The 15,726-nt window shown below is 38.1% G+C and overlaps 1 protein-coding gene across 1 annotated transcript in view; it reads left to right on the top strand.

Annotated features, from left to right (window-relative positions):
- The window catches only part of FAM185A (family with sequence similarity 185 member A), a 72,198-nt gene that overhangs the window by 44,600 nt on the left and 11,872 nt on the right, over window positions 1-15,726 (top strand). Inside the window, exons 6-7 of the mRNA XM_082473673.1 lie at window positions 2,415-2,510; window positions 6,165-6,299. Coding sequence (XP_082329799.1) covers window positions 2,415-2,510; window positions 6,165-6,299 — 231 coding nt within the window. The remainder of the gene's footprint in view (window positions 1-2,414; window positions 2,511-6,164; window positions 6,300-15,726) is intronic.

Raw genomic sequence — 15,726 nt, 5'->3', positions numbered from 1 at the left:
CTTAAGTCTTCCTCCAAGAGCTATAATAGAATTTTTCTGTTTTGTGAGTCTCCAAAAAATGAAATTCTGTGAATGAAGCCTTCATTTGACTCTTGATAATTAATTTTTCTTTCCAATCATTTGTATTGTAGAATACAAAAGAAAATTAGTATTTGTCTTGCTACATAGCTTTTAAAATACCACCTTTGCTTTCTCTTTTGAAAACACATCTTGAGTTTTAATTTTTTTGACAGCCTCCAGTGGATGGGCCATGATTAGAGCTCAAGACCGATAACATGAGGATGTAATTAATTAGTGGCTTAGGATATAATTATTTAGGTGTTGTTTATGTCCCATGTGAAGGGGAAAAGAAATAAAAAGTATTGTTTATGAACCATATAAAAATCTTGTGGGTTTTTTCCCCCTTAGAGAAAGCAAGAAATTAAACTGTTGTTTCAAATATTTTACTTTGTTCAATTTGGGATAATAGACACTTTGTAGTTCACATTTTTTTACCATAATATATTTTTACTTGACTTCTTTAGGATGCAGTAAGAGGTTTTTAAAGGAGTTTCTCGTGGTGACTGAGAAGAGAAATATTCATCCTTGTCCAGCTGTTCTGTCATTTATCTCCAGTGACTTAACTTCCCAGCTTCAGTGTTCAGTTTTGACACTTAAAAATTAAATACACTGGATCTGATAAATGGCATTTTGATTATAGGTTAGAGATAAATTATTATAAATTATCTTGAAGTCACATTTTAAACAGTTTCTTCCCAAGTTTTTGTCTTTGTTTAGAGTCATTTAACATTTATTGTAAAGAAGAATGTTGGCTCCTTTGTGAGTGTACAAATGTTTTTTCCTTCACATTTTGCAAAAAATACAATGTAATTTTTGGCATTATTTTCACCATACTCCCTACTTGGTTTCTACTTTGAAGTAATAAAACCTCCTGATAAAATATGCTTTTTAATTTTATTTATTTATTTATTTATTTATTTATTTATTTATGGCTGTGTTGGGTCTTCGTTTCTGTGCGAGGGCTTTCTCCAGTTGCGGCAAGTGGGGGCCACTCCTCATCGCGGTGCGCGGGCAGGCTCCAGACGCACAGGCTCAGCAATTGTGGCTCACGGGCCCAGTTGCTCCGCGGCATGTGGGCTCCTCCCAGACCAGGGCCCGAACCCGCGTCCCCTGCATTGGCAGGCAGACTCTCAACCACCGCGCCACCAGGGAAGCCCAAAATATGCTTTTTAAGAGATCTCTCTAAAAAAATATGCTTTGCTCTTTTCAGGGCAATCAGATAGAATATTGAACTGAAAGTTCTGTTGCTGTGGGAGAGGAGGAAAAAGGAGAAGCTACCTAGCACTGACTCTTCAGCATAATTCTCTTCTTTTTTTTTTTTTTTTAATATTTATTTATTTATTTATGGCTGTGTTGGGTCTTCGTTTCTGTGCCAGGGCTTTCTCTAATTGCGGCAAGTGGGGACCACTCTTCATCGCAGTGCGCGGGCCTCTCACTTTCGCGGCCTCTCTTGTTGCAGAGCACAGGCTCCAGACGCGCAGGCTCAGTAATTGTGGCTCACGGGCCCAGCCGCTTCGCGGCATGTGGGATCTTCCCAGACCAGGGCTCGAACCCGTGTCCCCTGCACTGGCAGGCAGACTCTCAACCACTGCGCCACATTCTCTTCTTTATCTGGCTGTCAGCTTTCCCTGGAACTTGAAATGTTGGCTGATTGAAAATTGGGTTCAGTGTTGACATAGGGAAATTTGAGTGTCAAATCAGGACCACCTTAATTGTAATTTTCTTCCCTTGACTTAAAGATAATCTGTTCAATTCCAGAAACTTGAAATATTTAAATATTAACAAGCTTTACCCACTTTTCAAGTCATTCCTTCCCCCCCCCCATCTCTGTCCCTCTGAGAAATGCAACAAAACCTTATCTAGAGTAATCTTTCACTATTAGCTGCACTTTTTAGTACTAGCAAATTTGCTAAAAGGAGAAAATATAAGAGTTTTGATTTTTGTTAACTTCGCTACTACTTATATGTGACTGTACGTGAAATAGAGTTCTTTAGTAAATATTGAAAGTTGATAATAAACTAAATGTATCAGTGGTGCTTAATGGTCTTGGCTGTCATTGCTTGTGTACGGTCCTTCCTACACATTAGGTTTTAGAGTAAACATGTTTAGAGTTACGTTTTGGAGATTACTACAGGCATAGGGATTTTCTTATTAGTTATCCAGCTGTAGATTTCTAGATTTCTGATTCTGTTTTCATTTTAAAGCAAAAGATGGTATAGTTATAAGGATAATACAAAACCTTGCAGGACTCTTAGCTCCTTATCCTAATGCTGAAGTAGAGCCTTTTATTTCAAGTTAATAATTTCAGTTACTCAAATAAGACGATTATGCTTATGGTTCTTCCTTCCTCCTAGATTCGTCTTCTGGATGTCTAAGTGCCTCGACTTATCAGGGTGCCATAGATGTTTATGTCAGCCAACTGGGAAGAGTGGAATTGAAATCCCATAAAGGTTAGCCAAGTAGAATGTTTTATTTTGACATATGGTGTAAGGAAGGTTTTGTGTAACATTCAGGAAACAGATGGTCAAATTATCTTATCTACACTGACATAGAGATTTCAATAAAATTTTTCTCTGTTAGAACCTGATTTAAAGACTGGTATACTAGCCCTCTAGACCAGTGATCTTTGAAACTTTTGGAACAGATGGCCATGAAGACTATCTTTCCTTTTGTAATTCAAACAAAAATGTTGTAGTTTATTGACTGTTATTGTGGAATTTTTTAGTGTTAGTGTTTGGGTTTTTTCAGTTTAGCTTTATGTCGGAAATAGAATATTCTTTGGAGGGGAAGTGCTCTCATAAATTCTTTTGGAAGCTTTCCTGCTAACTTGTAAGAGGACCTTCTCAGGCCATTACTCTAGAGTAATACTTTTAAAAGCGTGATTGTGCAATAAAGGTATCACCAAAAGGTCCTCTAAAGTGATTATTGACTTAGTCTCTTGTAGTATCAGGCTTATGATGTGTCTCTTTCTGTAATCTTATTTCTAATACAAATAGCTTATTCTAAGAGTCCAAGTCTTTCATTAATAATTATACACTTTTTAAGGCTGAATATACAAGTCTTTGTGTGCATACATGCACATAGATGTACACGTGCATGCTGGCAAGTGACTTGGGTACTTGGAGTAGCTTGGCTATAGGGGCTTAAGTGACCTGGGTTCAGAAAGTTAAGAACCATAGCTCTGTATAAAAAATTTTTTAGAGAAAGTCTGGAAGCTCTTGCATATGAGACAGAGCAAGGCTATGTGTATAACAAGGAAAAAACCTCCACAGAGACCAGTTGTTCCTGCTGTTAGTAATTTCTTTGCCATGTTGGCAAAGTTTAAATACTTTAAACTTTAAAGTTTAAATTTTAAATACTTTACAATTTAAAGTTTTAATACTTCTTAATAGCTTTTTGTCCAGTGAGGCTCTCTTGTCAATGTCAAAATAAAACTACAAACACAGACGTCTGAAACTGAAGTTATTGCTGAGACACAGGTATTTTTTGATTTCTCAAGATCACATTTTTTTTCCTTTTAAATAGGATAATATTATGTTCTCACTAAATTTCTAAGAGCTTCAATAATACTATTCAGGGTATTTTGTAAATGTCAAAAAAAGTCATGTAATTGCATTCTTGTATTATGAAGACCCAAGGAGAATAAACATTACTACATTTAATGTAACTAGTAACAGAGTAAAAACAAAGTTTTGAATAGCAGCTCTTACATGAAAATTATTTCCTGTTTTGTATGGACGGGCAAAAAAGTAAAACAAAACAAACAAAAAACATTGCTAATCTTCATCCACTTGAATTATTTTTAACTATTATTTGGATTGTTGTTCCAGTAACTTATTGAAATAGCATATGATGTTGCAAGATTTGATTGGGTTTACAATTTTCTGTTTTCTCCTGTTGGGACTATGATACTGGCAGGAGCTTAAAGATAGCTGGAAACAAAGATTTTTGTCTTAATTCAGGTCTCTAATTCTCACTACACTTGGGAACAGTAACTTTCTGGAGTGATGGAAAGTTATTCAGGATTCTGTTGCTTAATAGTTAGTAAAGACATCTGGACTCCTTTCCAACTCTGCCACTGTCTTGCTGTAGGGTTTAAGAGCCAGCTACTTGAGTCTCTTAGGCTGTCCTTTCAGCTCCTATGGCCATTTTGCCAAGTGAAAAAGAATGTCACAATGCTTGTTTCCTCTCTTCCTATGAAACTTAACACAGTGACCTTATTCATTCATTCAGAAAGGCTGTGTTATGGCTTGAGAGTCAGAACTGCATCTGAGTACTGACTTTTCCACTTAAAAAATTGTCCTTGATAAAGCCACTAATCTTAATATATAGTATCACTTCAATAAATGATGCTGTTGTATTAGTTCACTTTTTAATTTTTTAAAAATGGTATTGATGTCAATAACCGTGAAGCAGTTTTTGAAGTGAAAAGAGGTTGAAGACATACAGGAGCTCTCCTTTCTAAAGAAGATAGTCTTAGAGATGCGACATTTGGGAAAGCTTTCAGGTCATGAGAATTCTTCATTCACAAATAGGAATGGAGTTTTAATAGTGATAGTTTTTGCTTTTTAAGGATGTGGAGAGAGATGGGGATAGAACTATCTGCATTGCTTAACATTTTTAAAACTCTGACAGATTTAAGATCCCTTTATTTAAGAACAGAAAAGAAAGATGTTCATAAAATTATTACATTTGATGTATTTAGAGATAATGTCCTAGAAAAAGTTTTTTAAAATCTGTTATTTTCTACTTTTTAAAGTATGTTTGGTAGAAAAAACATGTATCTTCTATTCCTCCCGACATTTTCCAGGTTTGTTTTTGTTTTGTATTTTCCTAAAGCTCTCATATCTGTTTTTATGGGTAACTCCTGTCAGTAGTTTACATTTAAACCCTAAAAGCAGTTTGTTTTTTAAATAAGATAAACCAGTTGTAGTTATGTGCTTTGTTCCCCCCTTTTTGAGTAGTAAATATGAAACTTCATCAGTCTTAACCGCAAATTTCCAGCTCCCATTAGAAAGGCTGAGAAGATATGGAATTATTTAGTGAAACTTAAGCTGATGTTAACCAAACTAGAAAGCACACAAAGACCCATAAATAATGCCTTCTAAAAGGAATCTTTACAACATGCACAATGGATGTCATCCTGACCATCTTTGTCCACAGAGTTGGGTTACTGTTTTATGGGAAAGGCCTCTCTTATTTATTTGATATATGAGAAATAGAGAAAGAAAAACTCTTGAAACAGGAGTGTACTGGTGAGTTTGTGCTGCAAACCACGTAATTGTTTTGAAAAATGATTCCTTCCCAACAGAGTACTTTTTCTTATTTCGTCCTTTAGAAGTTGAATTATTGTAAGATTGTAGATGAAATAAAGTTGAGTGTCTTGCTTCAGGTACCCAAAAAGTCTGTAATCCATTAAAAAGAAACGTTAGTCAGTTGAAATTTAAATATTTCCGTTTTAAATTTTTGTTATCGCCCTCTCCACACCCCCAACCAAACAAGGTACCACTGAAAGCACAAGAGCTCAAGGTTCTGGTTGTATTATAATGATCAGTGAGGTTACACGTCCTGTAATACAATGAGGTAGCAGTGTATGAAACACGACAATGGTTAAGAGCATAGGTTTGTTGTCATTGAAATGGATCTTGATTCCAGCAGTAGCTGTAGTGGAAACTTGAGCAAGTTCTTATCTGTAAAATCGAAATTATAATAATACCTCATAGAGTTGAGAGAGAAATTAAAAGATAATATAATGAAGGTGTTTGGCTCTTAGTAAATGCTCAATTAATGGTAAATTCTGTCTATAAGCTGCATGTGTATTAAACTCTTCACTTTTCTGGTATTGGATGAGCTGACTAGGGCTATTGGCAAAAAGAGAAATAGCAGTTCATGATGTCCTAATGACTCATATTCTTGACGGAAGATACTGTGAATGCCTTGGGAATACCTGGGAGTAAGGAAAAGGTACAGCTATTTAAATAAAATAAGCTGATGAGTAAAGACAGTGTATCAGGAGCAATGCTACCTGTTCAATCATTTTTATAATAGGCTCTAGTACTTTTTATTTCTTTGCATTAATCAGCTCTCCTTTAAATTTATCACAGGATCTGTCCTTGTCAAGGTTGCATCTTCTCTTCAAGCTTATTTACAGTTATCAGGGAAAGAGATTGATGTGAACTCAGAAGTCCATGTTGAAGAAATAGATGAAGCCCATAAAGATGATGGTATAGTAATTACTGGTAAGGAGGCTGCGTTTTGCTGTGTGAGATGAATAGTCATTGTCCATCTATGAGTAGAAATACGCTATATTTAACTGAAGTTTTAGCCTTTATTCCTTTCCATTGTCACATGTTGGTGTTTGACACTTTTTTCTTCCAACTGCTTATCAATAACACAATTGCAGACATTTAGTTTGAAGCACTCACTATTCCTGGATAGTGAATAGTCATTGGATAAAATTTATTTGAAAAACTTCCGTATCAAAGAGATATTTGCACACTCTTATTCATAGCAGCATTATTCACAGTAGCCAAGAGGTAGAAGCACCCCAAATGTCTATTGATGGATGAAAGCAAAAATGAAGTGTGATATATAAACATACAATGGAATACTGTTCAGCCTTAAAAACGAAGGAAATCCTGTCACATGCTACAACAGGGATGCACCTTGAGGACACTATGCGAAGTGAAATAAGCCAATCACAAAAAAGATAAATAATGTATGATTGCATTTATATAAGATATCTAAGGAAACAAAGTAGGGGAAGAGGAAAATGAGTTGTTCAGCAGGTATGAAGTTTCAGTTTTGCAAGATGAAAAAGTTCTGGAGATCTGTTGCACAACAATATGAATATACTTAACACTACTAAACTGTAAACTTAAAACTAGTTAAAATGGTAAATTTTATTTTATGTGTTTTTTTACCATAATCAAAAATCTGAAAACCATTAAAAATTTTTTTTTCTTTTCTGACACAGCTGCTTTCTAATTCTTGGACTTGAAAATCAACTACAGTTGACCCTTGAACTACAGGGGGGTTAGGGGCACTGGTCCCCTGCCCCAGGGCAGTCAAAAATCCACCTGTAACTTTGCAGTCAGCCCTCCATATTTGTGGTTCCACATCTGTAGATTCAACCAACTGCAGATCGTGTAATACTGTCATATGTATTTATTGAAAAAATCTGTGTGTAAGTGGATTCGCATAGTTCAAACCTGTGCTGTTCAAGGGCCAACTGTAAATACATATATTACAGTGTAAGATATAAAGTTAATTTTGTATGATTATTATAAATAGGAGTTTGGTTTGGTATTATGCACATTGTAAACTTGATCTTTTAGTACAGCCTGACCTTTTACTACAAATTCTCAATTCCAGAAATGTGAAGAGCTTTTCCACATTTTTTCTAATTACCTGTGGATGTATTAATGGCTGATACTACTTTAAAAAAAAATATTTATGGTATAGATAATATATTTATATAGTAAAAAAAATTAATGCTGGCGAACTTTTTAAAATCTTAACCAGAATGGCATTGAGAAGGACATTGAAATTACCATGAGGTTTTGATATAGCAATCTATGTATATATACAAGATTGTTTTAAGTTTCTGGTCTCTTAGTTTCAAATGCATTTCCAATATCCTGAATTTGTACTGTCCTCTTCTCACGATTGCTGGTTTTGATATCATATTTGTGTGTGGATGATTTCCTACCTTTATTCTATGTTTGCCTTTCCCGTTTGTTAGTTTTCTCGTTTCTAATTGTGGCCTTTTCTTTTCTGCATACAGAAGTTCCTTTAGCATTTGTTGCAAAGCTGATCTGGTGGCGCTGAATTCTCTTAACTTTTGCTTGTCTGTAAAGCTTTTGATTTCTCTGTCAAATCTGAACATATATATCTTAAGTATATCATGCCACTACCCTTCTGGCCTGAAGAGTTTCTGCTGAAAAATCAGCTGATAACAGTATGGGGATTCCCTTGTATGTTATTTGTTGCTTTTCCCTTATCTTTTAATATTTTAAAAGATTTTTAAAATTTTCTCTCTGTCTTTAATTATTGTCAATTTGATTAATAGGTGTCTCAGTGTGTTCTTCCTTGGGTTAATCCTGTATGGGACTCTGTGATTCCTGGACTTGAGTGAGTGTTTCCTTTCCCATGTTAGGGAAGTTCTCAGCTATTATCTCTTCAGATATTTTCTCAGTCCCTTTCTCTCTCTCTTCTACTTTTGGGACCCCTATGATGCAAATGTTGATGCATTTAATGTTGTCCCAGAGGTGTCTGAGATTGTCTTTATTTCTTTTCATTCTTTTTCTTTTGTTCCGTTCCACAACAGTGATTTCTACAAATCTGTCTTCCAGCTCACTTATTCGTTCTTCTGCCTCATTTATTCTGCTATTGATTCCTTCTAGCATGTTTTTCACTTCAGTTATTGTATTGTTCATCTCTGTTTGCTCTTTAAAGCTTTTAGCTCTTTATTAAACATTTCTTGTATCCTCAGTCTGTGCACCATTCATTTCCTGAGATCTTGGATCATGTTTACTATCATTACTTCTGAATTCTTTTTCAGGTAGATTGCCTATCTCTGCTTCACTTAGTTTTTCTTCCATGGTTTTATCTTCTTCCTTCGTCTGTAACCTATTTCTCTGCCATCTCATTTTGTTTAACTTCCTCTGTTTGAGGTCTCCATTCCTCAGGCTTCAGGATTGTAGTTCTTCTTGATTTTAGTGTCTGCCCCCTGGTGGGTGAAGTTGGTCCAAGGGTTTGTGCAGGCTTTCTGGTGGGAGGGACTGGTGCCTGCCCACTGGTGGGTGGAGCTGGGTCTTGTCCCTCTGGTGGGCAGGGTCGTGTCAAGGGGTGTGTTTATAGGCGGCTGTTTGCTCAGGACGACTTTAAGCAGCCTGTCTGCTGATGGGTGGAGCTGTGTTCCCACCCTGTTGGTTGTTTGGACTGAGGCGTCCTGGCACTGGAGCCTGCAGGCTGTTGGTGGGGCCAGGTCTTGGTGCCAAAATGGCGACCTCCAGGAGAGCTCACGCTGATGAGTGTTCCCTGGAGCGTCCACCACCAGTGTCCTTGACTCCACAGTGAGCCACAGCTGACCCCTGCCTCCACAGGAGACCCTCCATAACCCACAGGTAGGTCTGGCCCAGGTTTCTATGGAGTCACTGTTTTGCCCTGGGTCCCAGTACATGTGAAAACTTGTGTGCATCCTCCAAGAGTGGAGTCTGTGTTTCCTCAGACCTGTGGAGCTCCTGCACTCAAGCCCCACTGGCCTTCAAAGCCAAATGCTCTGGGGGCTCCTCCTCGTGATAACAGACCCCCAGGCTGGGGAGCCTGACATGGGGCTTAGAACTCTCACCCTGTGGGAGGACCTCTGCAATATAATTATTTTCCAGTTTGTGGGTTGCCCACCCAGTGGGTATGGAATTTGATTTTATTGCAAAAGTGCCCCTCCTACTATCTGGTTGTGGCTTCTTCTTTGTTTTTAGGTGTAGAGTATCACTTTTGGTAGGTTTGAGTCCTTTCTGTTGATGATTGTTCAGTAGTTAGTTGTGATTTTGGTGTTTTCATGAGAGGAGGTGAGCTTAAATCCTTCTACTGCGCCATCTTGTCTCCAGCCCAGAGGACATTGAAATTAAAGTGTGTACATGCACATATGCCACAGGCTTACCAATGAGATAGTCTCAAGAAAAAGAAAGTGTGATGGTGGTGTGTGGTTATGGTGGCAGTGGGGTGTCTTCATAAGATCAAGTTTCACAATTATTAACAGCCACTATATTAAATCTTGGCAGGGAGTAAAGATTATTTGGGGGAGGGAGTATTTTTTTTCTCAAAAATAAAGTAATTATTTAATGACCAAGAAAAAAGATCAAGTTTCAGTTTTAAATATTCATTTTATATATAGTAAAGGTTAAGAAGGCAGTCTTAAAAATCATAGAATATTAACAAAAAGCATAGCAGTAGTAAAAATAACACCTGTACACTTTCAGATTAACTCAGTGCCTAATGGGCAGACTCTTAGTTATGCAGAGAAAATGTGATGAAAATTTAAGTGTATTAAATGTGGTAAGAATCAATTTCTTGTGATCTGATATCTTGAATTTGATAGGGAGCCAATAGAGTTACCTTTTTTGGACCTGGTAATGTAAAGTAATAATACAAATTTGTTTAATAATGCTCTGAATGATAGCATAATCAAATTATTTTACATAAGTTAAGAATGTTTGAATTATAAATTATTTTTTCATTTTTTATTCTGTAACTCATAGAATCATATGCCTTTTTGAAATTTAGATTTAGTTTAAGTTGCATTTCAAAACCCTGTTCTCATCATTTCAACCATTAAAAAAAGGCCTTATTAAATCCTCTAAGAACAGTTACTAGTCCTGTCATTGGATAAAATTATTATCTGCAGACCCGATCTCTTTATTAAGTCTTGCCCATTTCCATTCCACTAAACAGGTACTACCTCAAACTTAATATATTTGAAAACAAATATTATCTTTTCCTAGCCTAGTTCCTCTTCCACCTGTCATCTCTATTTTCCTTTATTTGTTCAGTCAGTCCCTCAGCAAACATTTATTGAATCGGGTACTGCTAGAAACTAGGAGTGCAAAGATAAGATAATAAAGTATGGTCTCTCTGCCATCTGAGGAGGTTACATCCTAGTGAAGCAAGACAAACAAACCAGTGAATACAATACAATAAATGTTACAATAAAGGTATGTACGTGGTACTGTGAGAGCATGGAGGTGGCACATCTAAATTATACTAGCATTGTGAGTTTGAGGAAGTGAGACAAGTCCAATATAGCTAGAGTGTAGCGAGTAAGGGGCACAGTGGCATAAAAGGAGGCTGGAGAGTTCGAAAGGGATCAGATCATATAGGGCAGATTTGGCTTTCATACTCAGTGCTTTGCAAAGGCACTGAAAGGTTTTAATCTGGGGTTCATATAATCAGATCTGTGTATTAGGAAGATCACTGAATGTTGAGTGGGGAAGAATTGGAAAGGACAATGGTGGATGAAGGAAAAGTTAATTTTAATTAGCAGGTTACTGTAGTAATTCAGGAGAAAGAGTTCAGTGGCCTGGACTCCACAGTGATCTATTTTAAACTAAACAAATGAATAAATAAGCCTTGGATAAATTTTGATGGAAAAAATTGATATAGGTATACCTCATTTTATTGTACTTTGCTTTATTGCAGTTCACAGATACAATTTGTGTTTTTCACAGATTGAAGTTTTGTGACAACTGTGCATGGAGCTTATTTATTGGTGCCATTTTTCCAAGAGCATTTGCTCACTTTGCATCTCTGTATTTCGTTTTGGTAATTCTCACAGTATTTCAAACTTTTAAAATTATTATTATATTTGTTTTGTTGATATGTGGTCAGTGGTCTTTGATGTTACTCTTGCAGTTATTTTGGGGCACCATGAACGATGTCGCCCGTATAAGACATCAAACTTAATTGATAAATGTTCTATGTCTTCTGACTGCTCTACTGATTGGCTGGTCCCCTGTTTCTCTCCCTCTCCTCAGACCTCCCTATTCCCTGAGACACAAAAATATTGAAATAGGCCAGTGAATAACCCTACCATGGCCTCTAAGTCATCAAGTGAAGGGAAGAGTTGCACATCTCACTTTAAATCAAAAGCTAGAAGTGATTAAGCTTAATGAGGAAGGCATATTGAAGCCAAGATAGGATGAGAGTTAGGCCTCATCCAGGTAGCCAAGTTGTGAATGCAAAGGAAAAGTTCTTAAAGGAAATTGGAAGTGCTACTCCAGTGAACACATGAATGATAAGAAAGCGAAACAGCCTTATTGCTGATCTGGAGAAAATTTTAGTGGTTTGGATAGAAGATCAAGCCAGCCACACCTTTCCTTTAAGCCAAAACCTAATCCAGAGCAAGGTCCTAACTCTCTCCAATTCAATAAAGGCTGAGAGGGATGAGGAAGCTGCAGAAGAAAAGTTTGAAGCTAGCAGAGTTTGGTTTAAGGAGGTTTAAGGAAAGAAGCTGTCTCCATATCATAAAAGTGCAAGGTGAAAGCAGCAAGTGCTGATGTATAAGCTGCAGCAGGTTATCCAGAAGATTTGGCTAAGGTAATTAATGAATGTGACTTCACTAAACAACAGATTTTCAATGTAGAAGAAACAGCCTTATATTGGAAGAAAATTCCATCTAGGCCTTTCATAGCTAGAGAAGAGAAGTCAGTGCCTGGCTTCACAGCTTCAAAGGACTGAATGACTCTCTGCTTAGGGGCTAATGCAGCTGGTGACTTAAAGTTGAAGCCAGTGTTCATTTACCATACCAAAAATCCTACACGCCTTCAGAATTACGCTCAATCTACTCTGCCTGTGCTCTGTAAATGGAACAACAAAGCCTGGGTGACAGCACATCCGTTTACAACATGGTTTAGTGAATATTTTAAGCCCACTTTTGCTACCTACTGCTCAGGAAAAAAAAAAAAAAGATACCTGGGGCTTCCCTGGTGGCTCTGGTTGAGAATCTGCCTGCCAATGCAGGAGACACGGGTTCGAGCCCTGGTCTGGGAAGATCCCACATGCCACGGAGCAACTAGGCCCGTGAGCCACAACTACTGAGCCTGCGCGTCTGGAGCCCGTGCTCCGCAACAAGAGAGGCCACGATAGTGAGAGGCCCGTGCACCGCGATGAAGAGTGGCCCCCGCTGGCCACAACTGGAGGGGGCCCTCACACAGAAACGAAGACCCAACACAGCCAAAAATAAATAAATAAATACATAAATAATAAATATTTTAAAAAATAAAATAAATAAAATTAAATTTAAAAAGAAGATTCCTTTCAAAATATTACTGTGCATTGACAATGCAGCTAGCCACCCAAGAGCTCTGATGGAGACGTACAATGATACTAATGTTGTTTTCATGCCTGCTAACACAGCATCCATCCTGCAGCCCACAGATCTGGAGTAAATTCGACTTTCAAGTCTTATTATTTAAGAAATACATTTTGTAAGGCTCTAGCTGCCATAGATAGTGATTCCTCTGATGGATCTGAGCAAAGTGAGCTGAAAACCTTCTGGAAAGGATTCACCATTCTAGATGCCACTAGAACATTTGTGATTATGGGAAGAGGTCAAAATAGCAACATTAACAAGAATTTGGAAGAAGTTGAGTCCAACCCTCATGGATGACTTTGAAAGGTTCAAGACTTTAGTGGAGGGGCTCTGACTGGCTGCGGCTGCTGCAGCGGCACCCGCGCTCCAGTGCGCTCGGCCTCCTGGGCCCGCCGGGGAGCGCTGACCGCGAGCCCGACGTGCGCCCGCCCGCCCCCTTCCCCGGGCCCGCCGGGATGGGAGCCGCGCGCGGAACTCCGAGCAGCCCTCGCTGGCTGCCCCTGCTCAGCGTCCTGCTGCTGCCGCTGCTGGGCGGGACTTCCCTGGTGGCACAGTGGTTAAGAATCCGCCTGCCAATGCAGGGGACACGGGTTCGAGCCCTGGTCCGGGAAGATCCCATGTGCGGCGGAGCAACTAAGCCCGTGCGCCACAACTATTGAGCCTGCACTCAAGAGCCCGCAAGCCACAACTACTGAGCCCGCATGCTGCAGCTACTGAAGCCCACGCGCCTAGAGCCTGTACTCCGAAACAAGGGAAATCACCGCAATGAGAAGCCCGCGCACCGAAATGAAGAGTAGCCCCCGCTCGCTGCAGCTAGGGAAAGCCCGCGTGCAGCAGCGAAGACCCTACGCAGCCAAAAAATAAAGAAATAATAAACAAATTTTAAAAAATGAAATTATAATGCTGTTCTCTTTAAAGAAGTTACTACATTAAAATAATAAAGGCTCTACTATTTAACATTATTCTGGAAATTGTAGCTGAAATAATACTGTAAGGAAACGAAAGTCAAAATAAAGTTAATGCTCTTTGCAAAAAAAAAAAAAAAAAGACTTCAGTGGAGGAAGTAACTGCAGATGGGGTGGAAATAGCAAGAGAGCTAGAATTTTAAGTGGAGCTGGAAGATGTGACTGAATTGCTGCAATTTCATGATGAAACTTTAATGGATGAAGAATTACTTCTTATGGATGAGCAAAGAAAGTGGTTTCTTGAGATGGAATCTAGTCTCGGTGAAGATGCTAGCAGATTATTGAAATTATAACAAAGGATTTAGAATATTACACAAATTTAGTTGATAAAGCAGCAGCAAGATTTGAGAGGATTGACTCCAATTTTGAAAGAAGTTCTACTGTGGGTAAAATGCTATCAAACAGTATTGCATGCTACAGAGAAACAATGAAAGGAAGAGTCAGTCAATACAGCAAACTTCGTTGTCTTATTTTAGGAAATGGCCGTATCAACTCCAGCCTTCAGCAGCCACCAGCCTAATCAGTCAGCAGCCATCAACACGGAAGCAAGACCCTCCACCAGCAAAAAGATTATTCATTGCTAAAGGGTCAGATAAGCATTTCTTAGCAATAAATTTTTTGTTTTACTCTTTATAAATTTTTATTATATAAAAAATTTATAAAATTTTAAATTATGCTTGTAAATGGATGCTATGAGGAAGATGCAGCTTACCTCATTGGTTATTATGAAGCTCCTTAGGCCATTTAATTATTTTTCTGTTATTTGTTGCTATATCTTATACTCTAGCCCCTATTTCCTAAACCGGGAAGGACCAAATTTTAGAGCAAAGTTTATTTCCTGCCCACAGTCCAAGAATCTAGGTACTGATCAGCAGATTTCTTTTGGAGAGTAGCACATGATATACAGTGAGGTTGGGCCCCAGGTGGATCTGTAGGTTGTCTCTGATATTAGATTAAATCCATTAAAGTAATAGTACAGAGAGACTTCAGGTAAAGACAACAGTCTCCTGTGGAGAGAGCTGTATGAACAAGTTATCGGGTTTAGAGAAACTTTTATGCTTCGTTTTGATTCCAAAACTGGTGCCCAAAAGGCCACAGACCTTATTTATCAAGTGAATGGAATAATTTGAGGTCTAGAAAATTAAAGCAGATTGCTTTTTCTATGGAAATTTCCAATCTGAAACCCAAGTTTGGAAGTAATGAGCAACTTTATATGTGAGTTGTTATTATAGGTAGCTGAGATCAGCTCTTTTGGGCCTTCCTTACAGAGCCTATGAGGCATAGAAACAGAAATACTCTTACTGCTAAGAGGTCTGGATTGTATCTGTAGCATGATTTCTGCAAGAAACCATGCCAATAAACTTTAGTTCCTGGGGCTCAGGCTTCCCACAGGGTTTGATGTGTCAGCCCTGTAATTTTATTTAATTTCCTGCTCCATGCTTTCCCTTGTTGTTGCCATCACTGATAAATAACTGTGTTGTATAATTTTTTTTTGAATTTTTGAATTTTATTTTATTTATGTTTTTATACAGCAGGCTCTTATTAGTCATCAATTTTATACACATCAGTGTATACATGTCAATCCCAATCGCCCAGTTCATCACACCACCACCACCGCCCCCGCCACTTTCCCCCCTTGGTGTCCATACGTTTGTTCTCTACATCTGTGTCTCAGTTTCTGCCCTGCAAACCGTTCATCTATACCATTTTTCTAGGTTCCACATATATACATTAATATACGATACTTGTTTTTCTCTTTCTGACTTACTTCACTCTGTGTGACAGTCTATAGGTTCATCCAGGTCTCTACAAATGACCCAATTTCGTTCC

This window comes from Balaenoptera physalus (genome assembly GCF_965194825.1).
Source record: "Balaenoptera physalus genome assembly, chromosome: 8".
In the NCBI taxonomy this organism is placed as follows: domain Eukaryota; kingdom Metazoa; phylum Chordata; class Mammalia; order Artiodactyla; family Balaenopteridae; genus Balaenoptera; species Balaenoptera physalus.
The sequence above is the reverse complement of the archived record's forward strand: the minus strand, read 5'-3'. Positions and strand labels throughout refer to the sequence as shown.